This window comes from Delphinapterus leucas, chromosome 15, assembly GCF_059928025.1.
Source record: "Delphinapterus leucas isolate spDelLeu-1000000601 "Yukka" chromosome 15, BTC_Dleu_Yukka2, whole genome shotgun sequence".
Classification (NCBI taxonomy): domain Eukaryota; kingdom Metazoa; phylum Chordata; class Mammalia; order Artiodactyla; family Monodontidae; genus Delphinapterus; species Delphinapterus leucas.
The window spans coordinates 16,234,543-16,248,750 of NC_143143.1; the positions used below are offsets into that span (position 1 = coordinate 16,234,543).

The following is a 14,208-nucleotide window of genomic DNA, read 5'->3' on the forward strand; positions in this document are numbered from 1 at the left end:
ATCGGGGTGAAGGGTGTAAGGGAATTCTTTGTATTATTCTTGCAACTCTTATGAAGTCTCAACCTGTCACAAATTGAAAATCACCCATATCCAGGTTCTGCCTTAGACAAACTAAATCCCTCTCTTGGAGGGAACTGTGGGGGGTGGTCTGGCACCAGAATTTTTTTTTTCCGGCCACGTGGCATGTGGGATCTTATTTCCCTGACCAGGGATGGAACCGGTACCCCCTAGAGTGGAAGCATGGAGTCTTAACCACTGGACTGCCAGGGAAAGCACCCCTCCCCTTTTTGGGGGGGTGGGCACCAGCATTTAAAAGCTCCCTAGGGTGGAGAGAACTTCCCTCATCGCTGCCTCTTTAACCTCTGCTTCCCCGGCAGCCCCGGCTCACAACGGCTTATACTCAGACCCCACGTGCTCCAGGCCAGGAGGGCAGGGCCTTCCCTTCCTCTGAGCCCAGTGCCACCAAGATGTTCCTTTACTACCAGAGAGTCGGCACTCGCCCTCCTTGGAGGCACTGGCCCCTACCCACACCACTTTCTTTCCCTTCACTGAGGCGCCACCTGGCTCGGGCCTCCCTTCCCCGGCCCTCCTGGGAGCCTCACTAATGTCCATGCGATAACCCTGTCAACATCTTGGCCTTCTTGACCTCAAGTCTGACCCTCACATCTTCTGCTTCAGTCCTGCCCAGTGCCATGTCCACTCTGGACTGGGTGGTTTATTCCCGCACCTGCCCCACCTCTGAAGTTTTTTTTTTTTAGCTAAAATATTTATATTTTTTATTGAGGTAAAGTTGATCTACAGTGTCGTGTTAGTTTCACGTGTACAGCACAGTGATTCAGTTATACATACGTATATATCTATCTTACAGGTTCTTCTCCCTTGTAGGTTATTACAAAATGTTGAGTATAGTTCCCTGTGCTATGCAGTAGGTCCTTGTTGCCCCGCCTCTGAAATTAAACCCAGCTCCTCCTTAACCATCAGTCTCCCCTTCCTAGTCCTCCTGTGCCTCCAGGCTTTTGAATCCCACTTCTCTCCTGTCCCTCAGATTCTCTTCCTCGTCTCTCCCTACCCCAGCGGAACCCTGTTGTTTTAACACACGCTCTTCGTGTGCTAGACCTGCGCCCAAACCCTGTCCTCGATCGGTATTACCCCCACCTGATCTTTCTGTCCTCTCGCTCAGGTAGATCCACCCCAACAGTATTATAAGTAGCTAGTGGGGTAAGTGGTTCATTCCAGCCCAAGCCCTGCTCGTTAATGTTTCCTTCCCAACCAGCTTTCTCTCCTTTCTTTTCCCCCCTGCATGCCTCTAAATATTGATCATTCTCGGCTCTCTTTCTGTTTTCTGCTCTCTCACTCTCAAACAACTTGGTCACCTACTTAGAAATTGAGGCCATCTGGAAGGATCTGGGTCTGTGTCCCCTTTCCTTCCCTGTGTCTCCTTTCTACCTGTTGGAGCCTCTAGGAGGTTCCCCTCCATCCGTGGACCCAGGAAGACGCATCCTTCTATTTCTTGATCTTATCCCCACCTAGAGCTTCTCTCTCCTGCCTTTAACTTTTCTGTTACTGGTGCCTTTCTCTTGGCCAATAAACGTGCTCTGCCTCTTCCATCCTTTTCTGGCCTTGAAGGCTTACTTGTTCACACTTTTCATCTAAAGAATGCATTCATAAGACTGTAAAGTCCTCTCTGACTTCCACCACCAGTATCTGCTCTCCATCCCCAGAGGTATCTACTGTCATCCATTCAGGGTATACACTTCCAGATACGTCTGTGCATCCATGTAAGTGTGTATCCAAAAAAGTATTGGTTATAACTTATTTGCATAAGAGCTAGCACATTGTCACTTGCCAGTGTATTTTGAATGAACTTCTCATCTTGGTGCATAAGTCATTTCTTGTTTAATTGTTTGTAATTCCATATGATAGAGGTTCAGCCCTTCTCCTGAGTTACCATTTAGGATGTGTCCAATTTATAAGGAAAAACAGTGCTGTGGTGAATATCCTTGTGTGTGTGTGCCCTTGTGCACGCTAGTTTCTTTTTTTATAAATTTATTTATTTGTTTTTTATTTTTGGCTGTGTTGGGTCTTCATTGCTGTGCTCAGGCTTTCTCTAGTTGCGGCGAGCGGGGACTACTCTTCATTGCGGTGCTCGGGCTTCTCATTGCGGTGGCTTCTGTTGCAGAGCATGGGCTCTAGGCACGCAGGCTTCAGTAGTTGTGGCACGTGGGCTTCAGTAGTTGTGGCTCGTGGGCTCTAGAGTGCAGGCTCAGTAGTTGTGGACGCACAGGCTTAGTTGCTCCGCGGCATGTGGGATCTTCCTGGGCCAGGGCTCGAACCCGTGTCCCCTGCATTGGCAGGCGGATTCTTAACCACTGCGCCACCAGGGAAGCCCTAGTTTCTTTTTTGTTTTAAGAGTAGAAACTAATAAGAATTTCTGGGTCCCAGGATATTCACACTAAATTTGTATGGTCTTTTATGAATGGCCCTGTCAATCTAATTTTCAGCTGTCTGCTTTCTCTTTCCTATTTAGTTTTTTTTTTTAATTGGGGTATAGTTGCTTTACAATCTTTCCTATTTACTTTGACAACTTGTACCTGATGTTCTCTGCCCTGTTGCCTCACAAGCGCCTGCATCTGGCCCCCCACCTCCGCTGACCCCACTTTGGCAAAACCCCAAGACATCCTAAGTGCAGGACCAGTGGACTGTCATTCTGTGTCTCACAGACCCTCTCGGCCATGTCCACTGTTGATCTGCCCTCTTACTAAAACTTGTCTGTGCTTTACTCTGTGGATGTCTTGTTTTTTCCATCCTCTCCCCGTCCCCTCTGCCTTCAGGTTCTGTCCTGAATACCCTGTGCCTTTTTTTTTTTTTTTTCATAGCCTGATCACTTCATCTGTGTTGAAGACACCCAACTCTATACCTTAGCTGGGAACTACAGGCTGTGAGTCCCCTAGCTGCCTATAGGAAGCCCTCTCCTAGATGTCCCACAGTCGCCTCATACTGGCTATCCAAGCCTAACACTTCCCCTTACCCCCAAATCTGTTCTTGTCCCGTACTCCCAGTCTCACTTGGTGATACTACTGGACCTAGTCACTCAAGCTGGAAGCCTGTAACAGCATGTGGGACAAACTGGAGGGAGACAAAGGAGGCAGCCAGGAGACCAGTTAGGAAGATATTTCCATCATCCAGGCGAGAGGTGTTGGCGGCTTAGGTGAGGGTGTGGCAGGGATAGATAAAGGCAGACCTGGATTTGCAGTGGACAGGCAGGAAGTGATGATGGAGTAGATGTGAGAAATGAAAACCGTACTGGTCTACATGCTCTTCCCAGAATGCTCACACCTTCTTCCTCCTCCTTCTACACCTTTATGTCAAAAGCCAGCTCTTCCTCTGAGCCCCAGTTCAAATGCTACTCTCTGAGGGCCTTTCCCAACTTCTTCACCTGGACTTCTGCAACCTCTTCCCCTTGACCCGGTCCACAGTCTGCTTGGAGGCATTGGTCTGTGTTTGTCTTATCACCCACTGGAACCTCAACTCCACGAAGATGGGGGTATGTCTTGACTCCACCACAACGAGCCGAGTGCTGTGCACATAGAACATGTCCAGGCAAAGGCTTGCCCGGGCAGTAAACGTCCAGCTCTGCCTCTCCAACCCAGAGTGTGGTCGGTGGATGAAGTAGTTATCTGAGCTTCTCCTCCCAGGGGGCTACTCTAGTTGGAGTAAGGAGTGGCAGGTAGCCTTTAATAAGGCTGAGGTTCAAATCCTGATTCTGTTTCTTACTAGTTGTGTGACCTTGATCATGTCCCTTAGCCTCTATGAGCCTCTTTCCTTGCCTTCCTGCTTCCCTCGGATCAAAGATCAAGTGAAATCCTATTTGTAGAAAATATTTGTACAAACCTCTAAAAAAGGTTTGGCAGCTTGTGGCTGGGTCCCCCTTCCTGATGGAAGGAGATGTGATGGCTGGAGTACAATGGCTGTCTTGTGACCATGAGGCAACCTTGAAAACAAAGACTCATGCTTCAAATGTGCCTGTTATAGAAGTTTATACCTTCCCACCACCTTATACTTCCTGAGAGCCCCAGTGCACACTGGGCCATGAGATGCTCACTTACTCAGCTTCTCAGATGTTTCTCCCACATCTCCCATCAAGCCCTCTACCCAGTTTCCCACCTGGATTTCTAGTTCATAACAAGATCTGAGCACTTCTGCAGAGGAAGGTGTGTCCTTGCCCATCAGCAGTGGCAGCCTCTTGCTCTCAACTCCATCTTAGCTCTTCAGACCAGATGGCTTGGGGGCCACACCTACCTTGTGCATTCCACTCGGAGTCTTATTTTGGGACATGGAGAGATCGATGCTGTGGACTCTGACCTTCACGGTGTCAGGTTTGACTCCAGGGGTCCCAGCTCTGAATACCCCGCGACCCCCCTTCTTCCCCTATTAGGACATCACCCCACTGCAGGTGGTTCTGCCCAACACCGCCCTCCACCTTAAGGCGCTGCTGGATTTTGAGGATAAGAACGGAGACAAGGTGGTGGCAGGAGATGAGTGGCTATTTGAAGGACCTGGTAAGTACTTCCTCTCCAGCCGGGTCAGGGTCAGAGGTTTCCTGCCCTCCCATTCTAGCCCTGATGTCTTCTGACATTCAACACCCATCTCATCTTCCCTTCCCAGGCACGTATATCCCCCGGAAGGAGGTGGAGGTTGTGGAGATCATTCAGGCAACAATCATCAAGCAGAACCAGGCCCTGCGGCTGAGGGCCCGCAAGGAATGCTGGGACCGGGAGGGGAAGGAGAGAGTGACAGGTGGGGTCTTGAAGGGATGCTGACGGTGGGTGGGTGGGGGGGTTGGGAGGGGGCAGGCCGTGCCTCGACCACAGGGAAAGTGGGGAAGTTTGGGGGTAGCCACTTGTAGCCTGGAGGAAATGCTTCCCTGGTATCTCTTGCCAGCTGTTCTGGGCTGCCCCCTGCTGCTTCCCCCCACCCCCTTCAGGAGGCTCTACCCGGATCCTGTGATCACGATCAAGCTAACATGGCTTTTCCTTCCCCCCAACCCTTTACCATGAGCTGGGGGCAGCGGCCATGTCTGTTTCTAGGTCAACAAAGCAGGTGTTCATATACAACTAGCAATTGTGTTTGACAAACGTGATGTATTAACTGAGGTCTTCACAAAGGCTGTGCTTACTGAGCCAGATGCGGTTCAAATGCTTTACAAACGGCAACTTCTTTAGTCCTCCAACAACCTTGAGGCACCACGACTCCCATTTTCCATATGACATCACTGAGGCCTGGGTTTATGGCCAGGAAGGGCCAGACTGGAACTTTTCCCCCGGCACTCTTGCTTCTCCAGTAGGCTCAATGACCTCTGCAGCTATAAGAGAGGCAGTTCTGCCCATTTTAGGGGAAGGAAAAAAGTTGGTCTTTGGAGCTTAGAGAAGGCCTAGCAGAGTATTGGAAGGGCTTTTTTTTTTTTAATCTTTCTGGGGTAGGGATTGGTTTTCCTCTGGCCTCAAAAAAGGAAAACAATGACTCCTGTCAGGCCTTGAACATAGGGGCAGTGGCATCTCAAAGTGGCCCACAAAGTTCTGCGGGTCCCCTGTTGTCTAGGCTGCAGGATGGGGCAGCTGGGGAACAGGCTAGGTGACCTTTGGCCCTTGCCTCTCTGCCCCTGGCCCAGGAGAAGAATGGCTGGTCCGTTCCGTGGGTGCGTACCTTCCCGCAGTGTTTGAGGAGGTTCTCGATGTGGTGGGTGCTGTGATCCTTACGGAAAAGGTTTGTGCTCTGGAGGACCCTGGGTGGGAGACTCTCAGAGTGGTAGAGAACGGCGTCAGAGAATGTGAAAATAAGATCACCTGAGGAGTGTCCTGGGTCACCTGAAAGGGTTTAAGAAGTCCTCTTGGATTGGTAGGCACTGTCACTTAGACCTGGATCATTTAGTGGCCAGTAGGGTTCCCAGATCCCCCAAGGAAGTTAGAGGTGGGTTTATTCAAACCCCCTGACATCTCGCTCTACAGACAGCCCTGCACCTCCGGGCGCGACAGAACTTCCGAGACTTCAGGGGAGTGACCCGCCGCTCTGGGGAGGAGTGGCTGGTGACCACGCAGGACACAGACGCCCATGTACCAGATGTCTATGAGGAGGTGATGGGGGTCGTGTCCATCACCACCTTGGGTCCCCACAACTACTGTGTGATTCTCGACCCGGTGGGACCAGATGGCAAGAACCAGCTGGGGCAAAAGCGTGTGGTCAAGGTGAGTGTCTCCGCGTCACCCAGAGGTGAATGCCTTTGGAGTGGCCTAAGGCCCTTGGACTCCAGTCCCTGCCCTCCTCCCACCCTCGGTACATGTTCTAGAAACACCAAGCTTGTTTGGGCTGCCTCTGTGCACACTTGTCTCTATCCCTTGAGACGCTGTCTCATTGATCTTTCTGGCATCCCTGACCTGAGGTCACACATGGCCTCTCTTGTGAGTGCCTCCCTGGCCCTGCACTGTGTCTGTAAACCTGGAAACTCTCTCTAATATTTCACATCCCTCTGTTCTGGAAACTTTGTCATCCTGTGCCAAACAAATCTCTTGGTTTACCCTTCTCCGCATCCTCTACCTCATCCCCTCTCTGAACTATACGTGGGACTAGCAGGGCTGGGCAGACCTTTCCTGTGAAGATCGTAGATATTTTACGATGGTCTCTGCATGGTCTCTGTTAGAACTACTCAACTCTGTTGTTGTGCCGTGAAAGCAGCGCAGACAGCTTGTAAACGAACCACTGCCGCTGTGTTCCTGTAACATTTTATTTGCAAAAACAGGAGGTAGAATAAATGGGAACAACCCGTCAGTCTATCAGCTGATAAATGGATGAGGAATATGTTGTATCCATACAGTGGAATATCAGTCAAAAGAATGATAGGTAATCTTTCTGGGCTCGAGGGCACTCATGTTCTTGAAATAATTCAAAAATGTACAAATCAAAAATGAAGTTCTAATATGTGCTACAACATGGACAAACTTGACAGCATCATGCTAGGCAATAGAAGCCAGACGTGAAAGACCACATAGTGTATGATTCCGTTTACGTGCAATGTCCAGAGTAGGTCAGTCCATGCGTAGTGGGTGGGGTGGGGCTGGGCAGTAACTGCTACTGTGTATATAGGGTTTCTTTTCAGGACGATGATGTTCTGGGGTTAGGGAGTAGTGATGTTGGGCAGCTCTGGATATACCAAAACAACTGAATTGTATACTTTAAATAGGTGTATTTTATAATATGTGGGTTATATCAAATATATATATACACGTATATGTATTTATATTATATATTAAAAATAGGCAGCAGGCCAGATTTGGCCCAAAGATCAGAGATTACCAACTCTGGACTACACCATCCCAAGGCAACAAAGCATGGGAGAAATAAAGCAATAATAGGTTAATTCTTAACTATTGAGCTTGTGAGAACCCAGACCTTGACAGTTTATACAGAACTTTTCAGGGCAGGTTTTTTGTTTGTTTCTTAATTTATTAATGTATTTATTTATGGCTGCATTGGGTCTTTGTTGCTGCACACGGGCTTCTCATTGCGGTGGCTTCTCTTGGTTGTGGAGCACGGGCTCTAGGCGCACGGGCTTCAGTAGTTGTGGCATGCGGGCTCAGTAGTTGTGGCTCACAGGCTTAGTTGCTCCGCGGCATGTGGAATCTTCCTGGGCCAGGACTTGAACCCGTGTCCCCTGCATTGGCAGGCGGATTCTTAACCACTGCGCCACCAGGGACGTCCCAGGGCAGGTTTGACCAGATCTACAGGCATTTGTAGAGTGCCTCAAAGTCTAGATAATGATTCATTGTATGACGTAAGGGTGGGGAGGGTGCTTTTGGGGGCTCCTGTCCTCAGCACAAGCCCATGGTCACATGGAGCTGAAGGAGGTACCATCAGAGGCACCCACAGCCCTGGGTGGCGACTGCTTCTGACCCGCTTCTCCCCACTAGGGAGAGAAGTCTTTCTTCCTCCAGCCCGGGGAGAAGCTGGAACGAGGCATCCAGAACGTATACGTGCTGTCGGAACAGCAGGGGCTGCTACTGAGGGCCCTGCGGCCCCTGGAGGAGGGGGAGGGCGAGGAGAAGGTCTCCCACCAGGCGGGGGATCGCTGGCTCATCCGTGGACCCCTGGAGTACGTGCCACCTGCCAAGGTGGAGGTGGTAGAAGAGCGTCAGGCCATCCCCCTGGATGAGAACGAGGGCATCTACGTGCAGGACGTCAAAACCGGAAGGGTAAGCACTGAGGGATGGGCGCCATCGCTGCCATGTGGCCCTGGTGGTGGCTTGGTCTGGGCAAGTGGGTGATGCTGGTGGGGAGATGCATGGTGGAGGTGACAGAAGGGATTCAACAGTGTCGCTAGTAGCATCCAAGCCAGCCGGCTGCTAAATATGAGGGCATTCTCTGGAGTTTTTGCCTTCCCTTTGTCTTAAATATCTAATTTCAAATGTTAGAGCTCTCAAGCAAGAAGATGAACCAGATTTCAGGATGGAAACTTAGTCCCCAGTGCAGATCTGGCTTCCGGCATAAAGGTCTGACTGGGATGTGGCCTAGGAACAGTAAGACCTGACCTCCCTCCCATACCCTTTTCCTGGTGGAATCCCTCCTCTCTGCCTCTCACCTAGACCTTGATCTTGGTCAGACCTAGGACCACATCTCCAACCTCTTTAAGAATCCAACCTACAAGCAGAGCTCAGAATCCTAGGAAATGTTAGTGTGTGCTACCTAGTTCCTAGGATTGCATCTGTCCCTGGGATGCCCTCCAGGCTGCCCCATGAAGGAAGATTCCAGAAGAAATGATATCGGGAACTTACTATACGTCAAATTCTTGACACTAGACATGTGAGAGGTCATTCATTCCTCTACCCTGTGAGGCTGCCACTATCAGGTCCATTTTGCACACGGGTGAGAGAGCTGCCTAAGGTGACGGAACTTGCAGACAGTGAACTTGAACGCAGCCTCCTTCCAGAGACCACATTTAACCACGATGCTGTCCTACCTCCTGGACCAGTTCCGCTTTAGGGATGCTGGGTAGGACTCTTCCCCTCCTCCCTTTGCCGGTGACATTCCTCCTCGTCTTGCTCTCTCGAGGTGCGTGCTGTGATCGGGAGCACCTACATGCTGACCCAGGATGAAGTCCTGTGGGAGAAGGAGCTGCCTCCAGGGGTGGAGGGGCTGCTGAACAAGGGGCAGGACCCTCTGGCGGACAGGGGTGAGAAAGAGACATGCAAGACTCCTAGGCCCTCCGCTCCCCGGAACAAGACCCACGTGGTCAGCTACCGTGTACCCCACAATGCCGCGGTGCAGGTGTACGACTACCGGGAGAAGAAAGCCCGGTGAGCGGCGGCCTGGGGGCTGCGCCGTGTGGGGCTGCGGCTGGAGGGCCTCTCCGGGCCTCTGACTCCCGGCTCCCTCTGCAGCGTGGTCTTTGGGCCAGAGCTGGTGTCGCTGGGTCCCGAGGAGCAGTTCACGGTGTTGTCCCTCTCGGCTGGGCGACCCAAGTGTCCCCACGCCCGCCGCGTACTCTGCCTGCTGCTGGGGCCTGACTTCTTCACGGACATCATCACCATCGAAACCGCAGACCACGCCAGGCTCCAGCTGCAGCTTGCCTACAACTGGTAAGGGGTAGAGGGGAGGGCCAGGGCCCCTGCTGTTGCAGCCCCGGGGGCACCCTGAAGAGAAGAGATGCCGCCTCCAGTGCTGAGCTCACAATCAGGGCAGAACGCCTGACTCCAAGCCACGGTCAAGGAGGAAACCCAGGGGTTCATGCAAATCCAGTCTGACGCCCAGGGGGAGTGACAGGAAGATGAGGGCTCACCTGGGGGTAGAATGTGGGGGGAAACGGCAGGAGGACACTCAGCTAAACTCCTAGCGTGACTTCAGCCAAACGTGTAACTACAAGGTTTAAAAAGATGAATCAAACCCAACTGGTGGGAGTGGCCGGGTGGTCAAGAGCAAGTACTCTGAGGCTGATGGGTGTGCTAGCTGTGGGCCTGGGCAAGTATTGGGTGCTTTCCTCCGTTTCCCAGTCTGTAAAATGACGTTAAGGACATAACCATCAACCTAATGGGGCTGTGGAAAGGATGCTGTGAGAATTGGAACTGTGACTGGTCCATAGTTAGAGCTCAAATGGCAGGGATGAGAATTGGGGTGGGGGAGATAAGTCAGATGCAGAAGCAGTACTCAACAACTCCCAAGCACGCGTTTCTCACCTCTTGGCTGAGTGGCCAGGACTGTGACAAAGGCAGATGGGCACTGATATCTTTGGGGGCACAGACCCTGGAGCCACACTGCCTGGGTTCAACTTTCTGGCTTGGCACCTGTTGTGTGACTTAGGGTCTGTCGCTTAACCTCTCTGGACCTCTATTTCCTTGTCTATGTTGGGGGTAATGCTCATTCCCACCTCATAGGGCGGCTGAGCAAATAAAATGGGAACATGTAAGTTTCTTAGGACTTCACCTGACACATAGCAGACGCTAATTAGCGTTCTCTATCGTGAGACCCTTCCCAACCACAGAAGGTGGGTGTCAGTGTCCTTTTTTTTTTTTTTTTTGTGGTACGCGGGCCTCTCACTGTTGTGGTCTCTCCCGCTGCGGAGCACAGGCTCCGGACGCGCAGGCTCAGCGGCCATGGCTCACGGGCCCAGCCGCTCCGCGGCATGTGGGATCTTCCCGGACCGGGGCACGAACTCGTGTCCCCTGCATCGGCAGGCGGACTCTCAACCACTGCGCCACCAGGGAAGCCCTCAGTGTCCTTTTTGAAGGTGAGAGAGTTGTCTTTGCTCACAGGCACTTTGAGCTGAGTGACCGGAAGGACCCCCAAGAGACGGCCAAGCTCTTCTCAGTGCCCGACTTCGTGGGTGATGCCTGCAAGGCCATTGCGTCCCGGGTGCGAGGGGCCGTGGCCTCTGTCACCTTTGATGACTTCCATAAGAACTCGGCCCGCATCATTCGCACTGCTGTCTTTGGCTTTGAGACACCAGAAACCAAGGGTTCTGACAGCATGGCCCTGCCCCAGCCCCGGGACCGGGCTGTCTTCCCCCAAAATGGGCTGGTGGTCAGCAGTGTGGACGTGCAGTCGGTGGAGCCCGTGGACCAGAGGACCCGGGACGCCCTGCAGCGCAGCGTCCAGCTGGCCATTGAGATCACCACCAACTCCCAGGAAGCAGCTGCCAAGTGAGTGAGGCCTGGGGGCCTGGCTCTCCACGATGCCCACTGTGGGCCCGACCTCTCCAGGGTCCCTGTCTCTAGCCTGCTGCCAGGACCTGGGTAACACGGCACCCTGGTGGTCAGCCTGCTGTCCTCCTTACCCAGCAGATAGCCTGGGCTACTTAAGGTGGGAATAGATGCCACCCCTGCTTCTGTGGCTTCTCACCTTGCTTGTGCTGGAACCCAGATTCGTATCTGTGGCCCTCCAGGCACTCTGGGGTCCAGCCTAGCCTCCCCCTCCTCACCTTCCAGCCTTCTCCCCAGGCTCACATGCTCCAGGCCCACCAGCTCCTTTCTGCTCTTCAGGGTGGGAACTCAGCACTGGCTGTTCCCTCTGGCCAGAATGTTCTCTCCTCCTTCTGGCCTCCAAAGGTCACCTCGTCGGAGAGCCCTTTTCTTTTTTACCCCGACTGAAGCAGCACCCTCTTTGCCCAGTCATGTTATTGTAGCACCCATTTTTCAAGGAGATTGTCACTGTCTGAAATCATCCCTGTTTACTTGTCCTTTTTTCCCCACTGGAAAGTAACTCGTGTGAAAGCAGGAGTCGCGGTCACAGCCACGTGCCCCTGCACCTAGAATCGCACTTGGCTTGCACAGTGCACATGCTGTGCTTTCATTTGCACGTCAAGGGCCTCCCATGGGCCAGTGGTCCCTGCCCTTGGAGCGCCTGTTCCAGCTCTGGCCCCATGCCAGCGTCTTACCTATCCCCTCTCCCACCCAGGCATGAGGCTCAGAGACTAGAACAAGAAGCCCGCGGCCGGCTTGAGAGACAGAAGATCTTAGACCAATCAGAAGCTGAAAAAGCTCGCAGGGAGCTCTTGGAGCTGGAGGCTCTGAGGTGGGTGCAGAACTAGAAGAAAAGATGGCAGGGGGTCTTGGAAGAGCAGCGGATGGGAGGGGTGTGTGTGTGTGTGTGCGTGCGTGCGCGCGCGTGTGTGTGTGTGCGTCCGTGCGCAGGTGTCCTCGTGCTGCTGTAGCATAAGTCAAGGGCAGAGGAGGGCAGGGCTGGGCTTCCTCCTGGGTCTCTCTGACTCTGCGCCGTCTCCAGCACCGCAGTGGAGAGCACTGGGACCGCCAAGGCAGAGGCTGAGTCCCGAGCAGAGGCGGCGCGCATCGAGGGAGAAGGCGCCGTGCTCCAGGCCAAGCTCAAGGCAGAGGCCTTGGCCATTGAGACGGTGAGTGGGGGAGATGCCCGTGGAAGGGTATGGCCTTGGGGTCTGGAAGAAACCCGATCGCTGCAGTCCCTGAAGCCATGTGGGAAACCAAGTACCCTAACAGAAAGCCCTGTCCAAATATTTTGTGGTTTACAGTCTTTTGCCCTATTTCAATTCACTTAATACCTGCTTCGAAGGTAAGGATGAGGACTACACCCATCTTACAGACACGTGCTCCAACACTGGCCCACTTTATGCTAGGTATTGCCTGTGTTTTACACGCAAGATCTTATTTAATGCTTGAAATCCCATTACGGGTAGGAGTTCTCTCCATCTTACAGAGGAGGGAACCGAGGCTTGAATTAAGGGGCTCCCAGGGTCACTAGCTAAAAGGTGGCATAGCCAGGCTTCACCCCTAACTGATGGTAAGTTTACCATTCCATCCCCTCCATCTGAATTCCCTCAGGCTTGCTGGCTGGGGCACTTGCTGGACATGTCCAGGGGCCACACGATGAAAAGAATGCTGGGTTTTCCCCTTCCAGGAGGCTGAGCTCCAGCGAGTAAAGAAAGTGCGAGAGCTCGAACTGATCTATGCCCGGGCCCAGCTGGAGCTGGAGGTGAGCAAGGCCCAGCAGCTGGCTGAGGTAGAGGTGAAGAAGTTCAAGCAGATGACAGAGGCCCTGGGTCCCAGCACCATCAGGGACCTTGCTGTGGCAGGACCGGAGATGCAGGTGAGGTGGGGGGAGAGTGCAGGCATGGGTGTGCGTGTATATGTCTTTGTGTGTATGTCTTGGGACCATATTTGGAACCAAGAATGCAGAGCCGGGGAGGCAAACACAACACCTAGAAAAATGTCGGGGACAGAGGGGCGAGGGGAGGTGGTAACATGGACTGTCTCTGTATCCCATGTCATTCGAGCATGGTGTCCTATCAGGCACAGTCCTAGACTCAGCAGTGAGTGGGAGCTCCTGCGAGAGCAGTAAACTGATGGGACATCAGTCTATGACAAGCCCTTCGAAAGAAGTCAACAGGGTGATATGGTGAAGGGGGAGGTGACATGTCAAGTTAGCTGGGGAAGGAGGGCCCCTCTGAAGAGGGGATACTTAAGTGCTCTGTAGAGTCGACAAGAGCTTCCCAGGAGAGGGTCCAAGTGCAAAGAATGAAACCTGGTGCATTTAAGGAACAGGAAGGACTGGACGGCTGCAACCTGGCTGAAAGCTCCCAGAGCTTTCAGGCCCGCGAGGCCTGGGAGGGGATGCAACCCTCAGGCTCCCCTTATGTTCCTTGCTTGTCACTGACTAGTCCTATGAGGATGGCTTGGGCTACAATGTCAGACCAGAGAGGGGGGTAGCCCACCCTGGAGAGGCGGCCGAGGGGATGATAAGAAGGGACCAGGGTCTGACTATCTTTTCGCCTGCCTCTTGCTCCTTCCAGGTAAAACTGCTCCAGAGCCTGGGCCTAAAATCAGCCCTCATCACCGATGGCTCTGCCCCCATCAACCTCTTCAACACAGCTTTGGGTCTGCTGGGGCTCGGGTCTGAGGCCCAGCCCACAACCAAGAAGGCAGCTTCGGCGCCCAGTGCCCAAGAGGGCTTGCTTCTCCCCTCCACTGCTGGCCCTCTAACTCTTGGAAGCAACCAGGTCATGCCTTAGCTCCCTACTGCACTGCCAAATAAAACTGACACTTCTGGGCATTTAAACCCTCTTCTGTTGCCATAAGTCCGCATCACAAGGGAGTTTAATGGTGGTGGGGAAGAGATACCCCTAAAATCTTGATAATTACTAGAGGCTACCCTCATCTGTAAAGTGGAGCGGAAACTGAGGCAGGAAGAAGACTA

General features: G+C 52.8%; 1 protein-coding gene across 2 annotated transcripts in view; it reads left to right on the forward strand.

The window, feature by feature from the left end:
• The window catches only part of MVP (major vault protein), a 23,324-nt gene extending 9,254 nt beyond the window's left edge, over positions 1 to 14,070 (forward strand). For both annotated transcript variants that reach the window (XM_022588316.3, XM_089895911.1), the window contains exons 4-15: positions 4,436 to 4,559; positions 4,666 to 4,797; positions 5,669 to 5,763; positions 6,006 to 6,242; positions 7,962 to 8,243; positions 9,100 to 9,344; positions 9,429 to 9,626; positions 10,797 to 11,183; positions 11,938 to 12,054; positions 12,265 to 12,391; positions 12,913 to 13,101; positions 13,805 to 14,070. In XM_022588316.3, coding sequence (XP_022444024.1) covers positions 4,436 to 4,559; positions 4,666 to 4,797; positions 5,669 to 5,763; positions 6,006 to 6,242; positions 7,962 to 8,243; positions 9,100 to 9,344; positions 9,429 to 9,626; positions 10,797 to 11,183; positions 11,938 to 12,054; positions 12,265 to 12,391; positions 12,913 to 13,101; positions 13,805 to 14,023 — 2,352 coding nt within the window. In that variant the 3' untranslated portion in view covers positions 14,024 to 14,070. The remainder of the gene's footprint in view (positions 1 to 4,435; positions 4,560 to 4,665; positions 4,798 to 5,668; positions 5,764 to 6,005; positions 6,243 to 7,961; positions 8,244 to 9,099; positions 9,345 to 9,428; positions 9,627 to 10,796; positions 11,184 to 11,937; positions 12,055 to 12,264; positions 12,392 to 12,912; positions 13,102 to 13,804) is intronic.
• Positions 14,071 to 14,208: the final 138 nt, after the last annotated feature.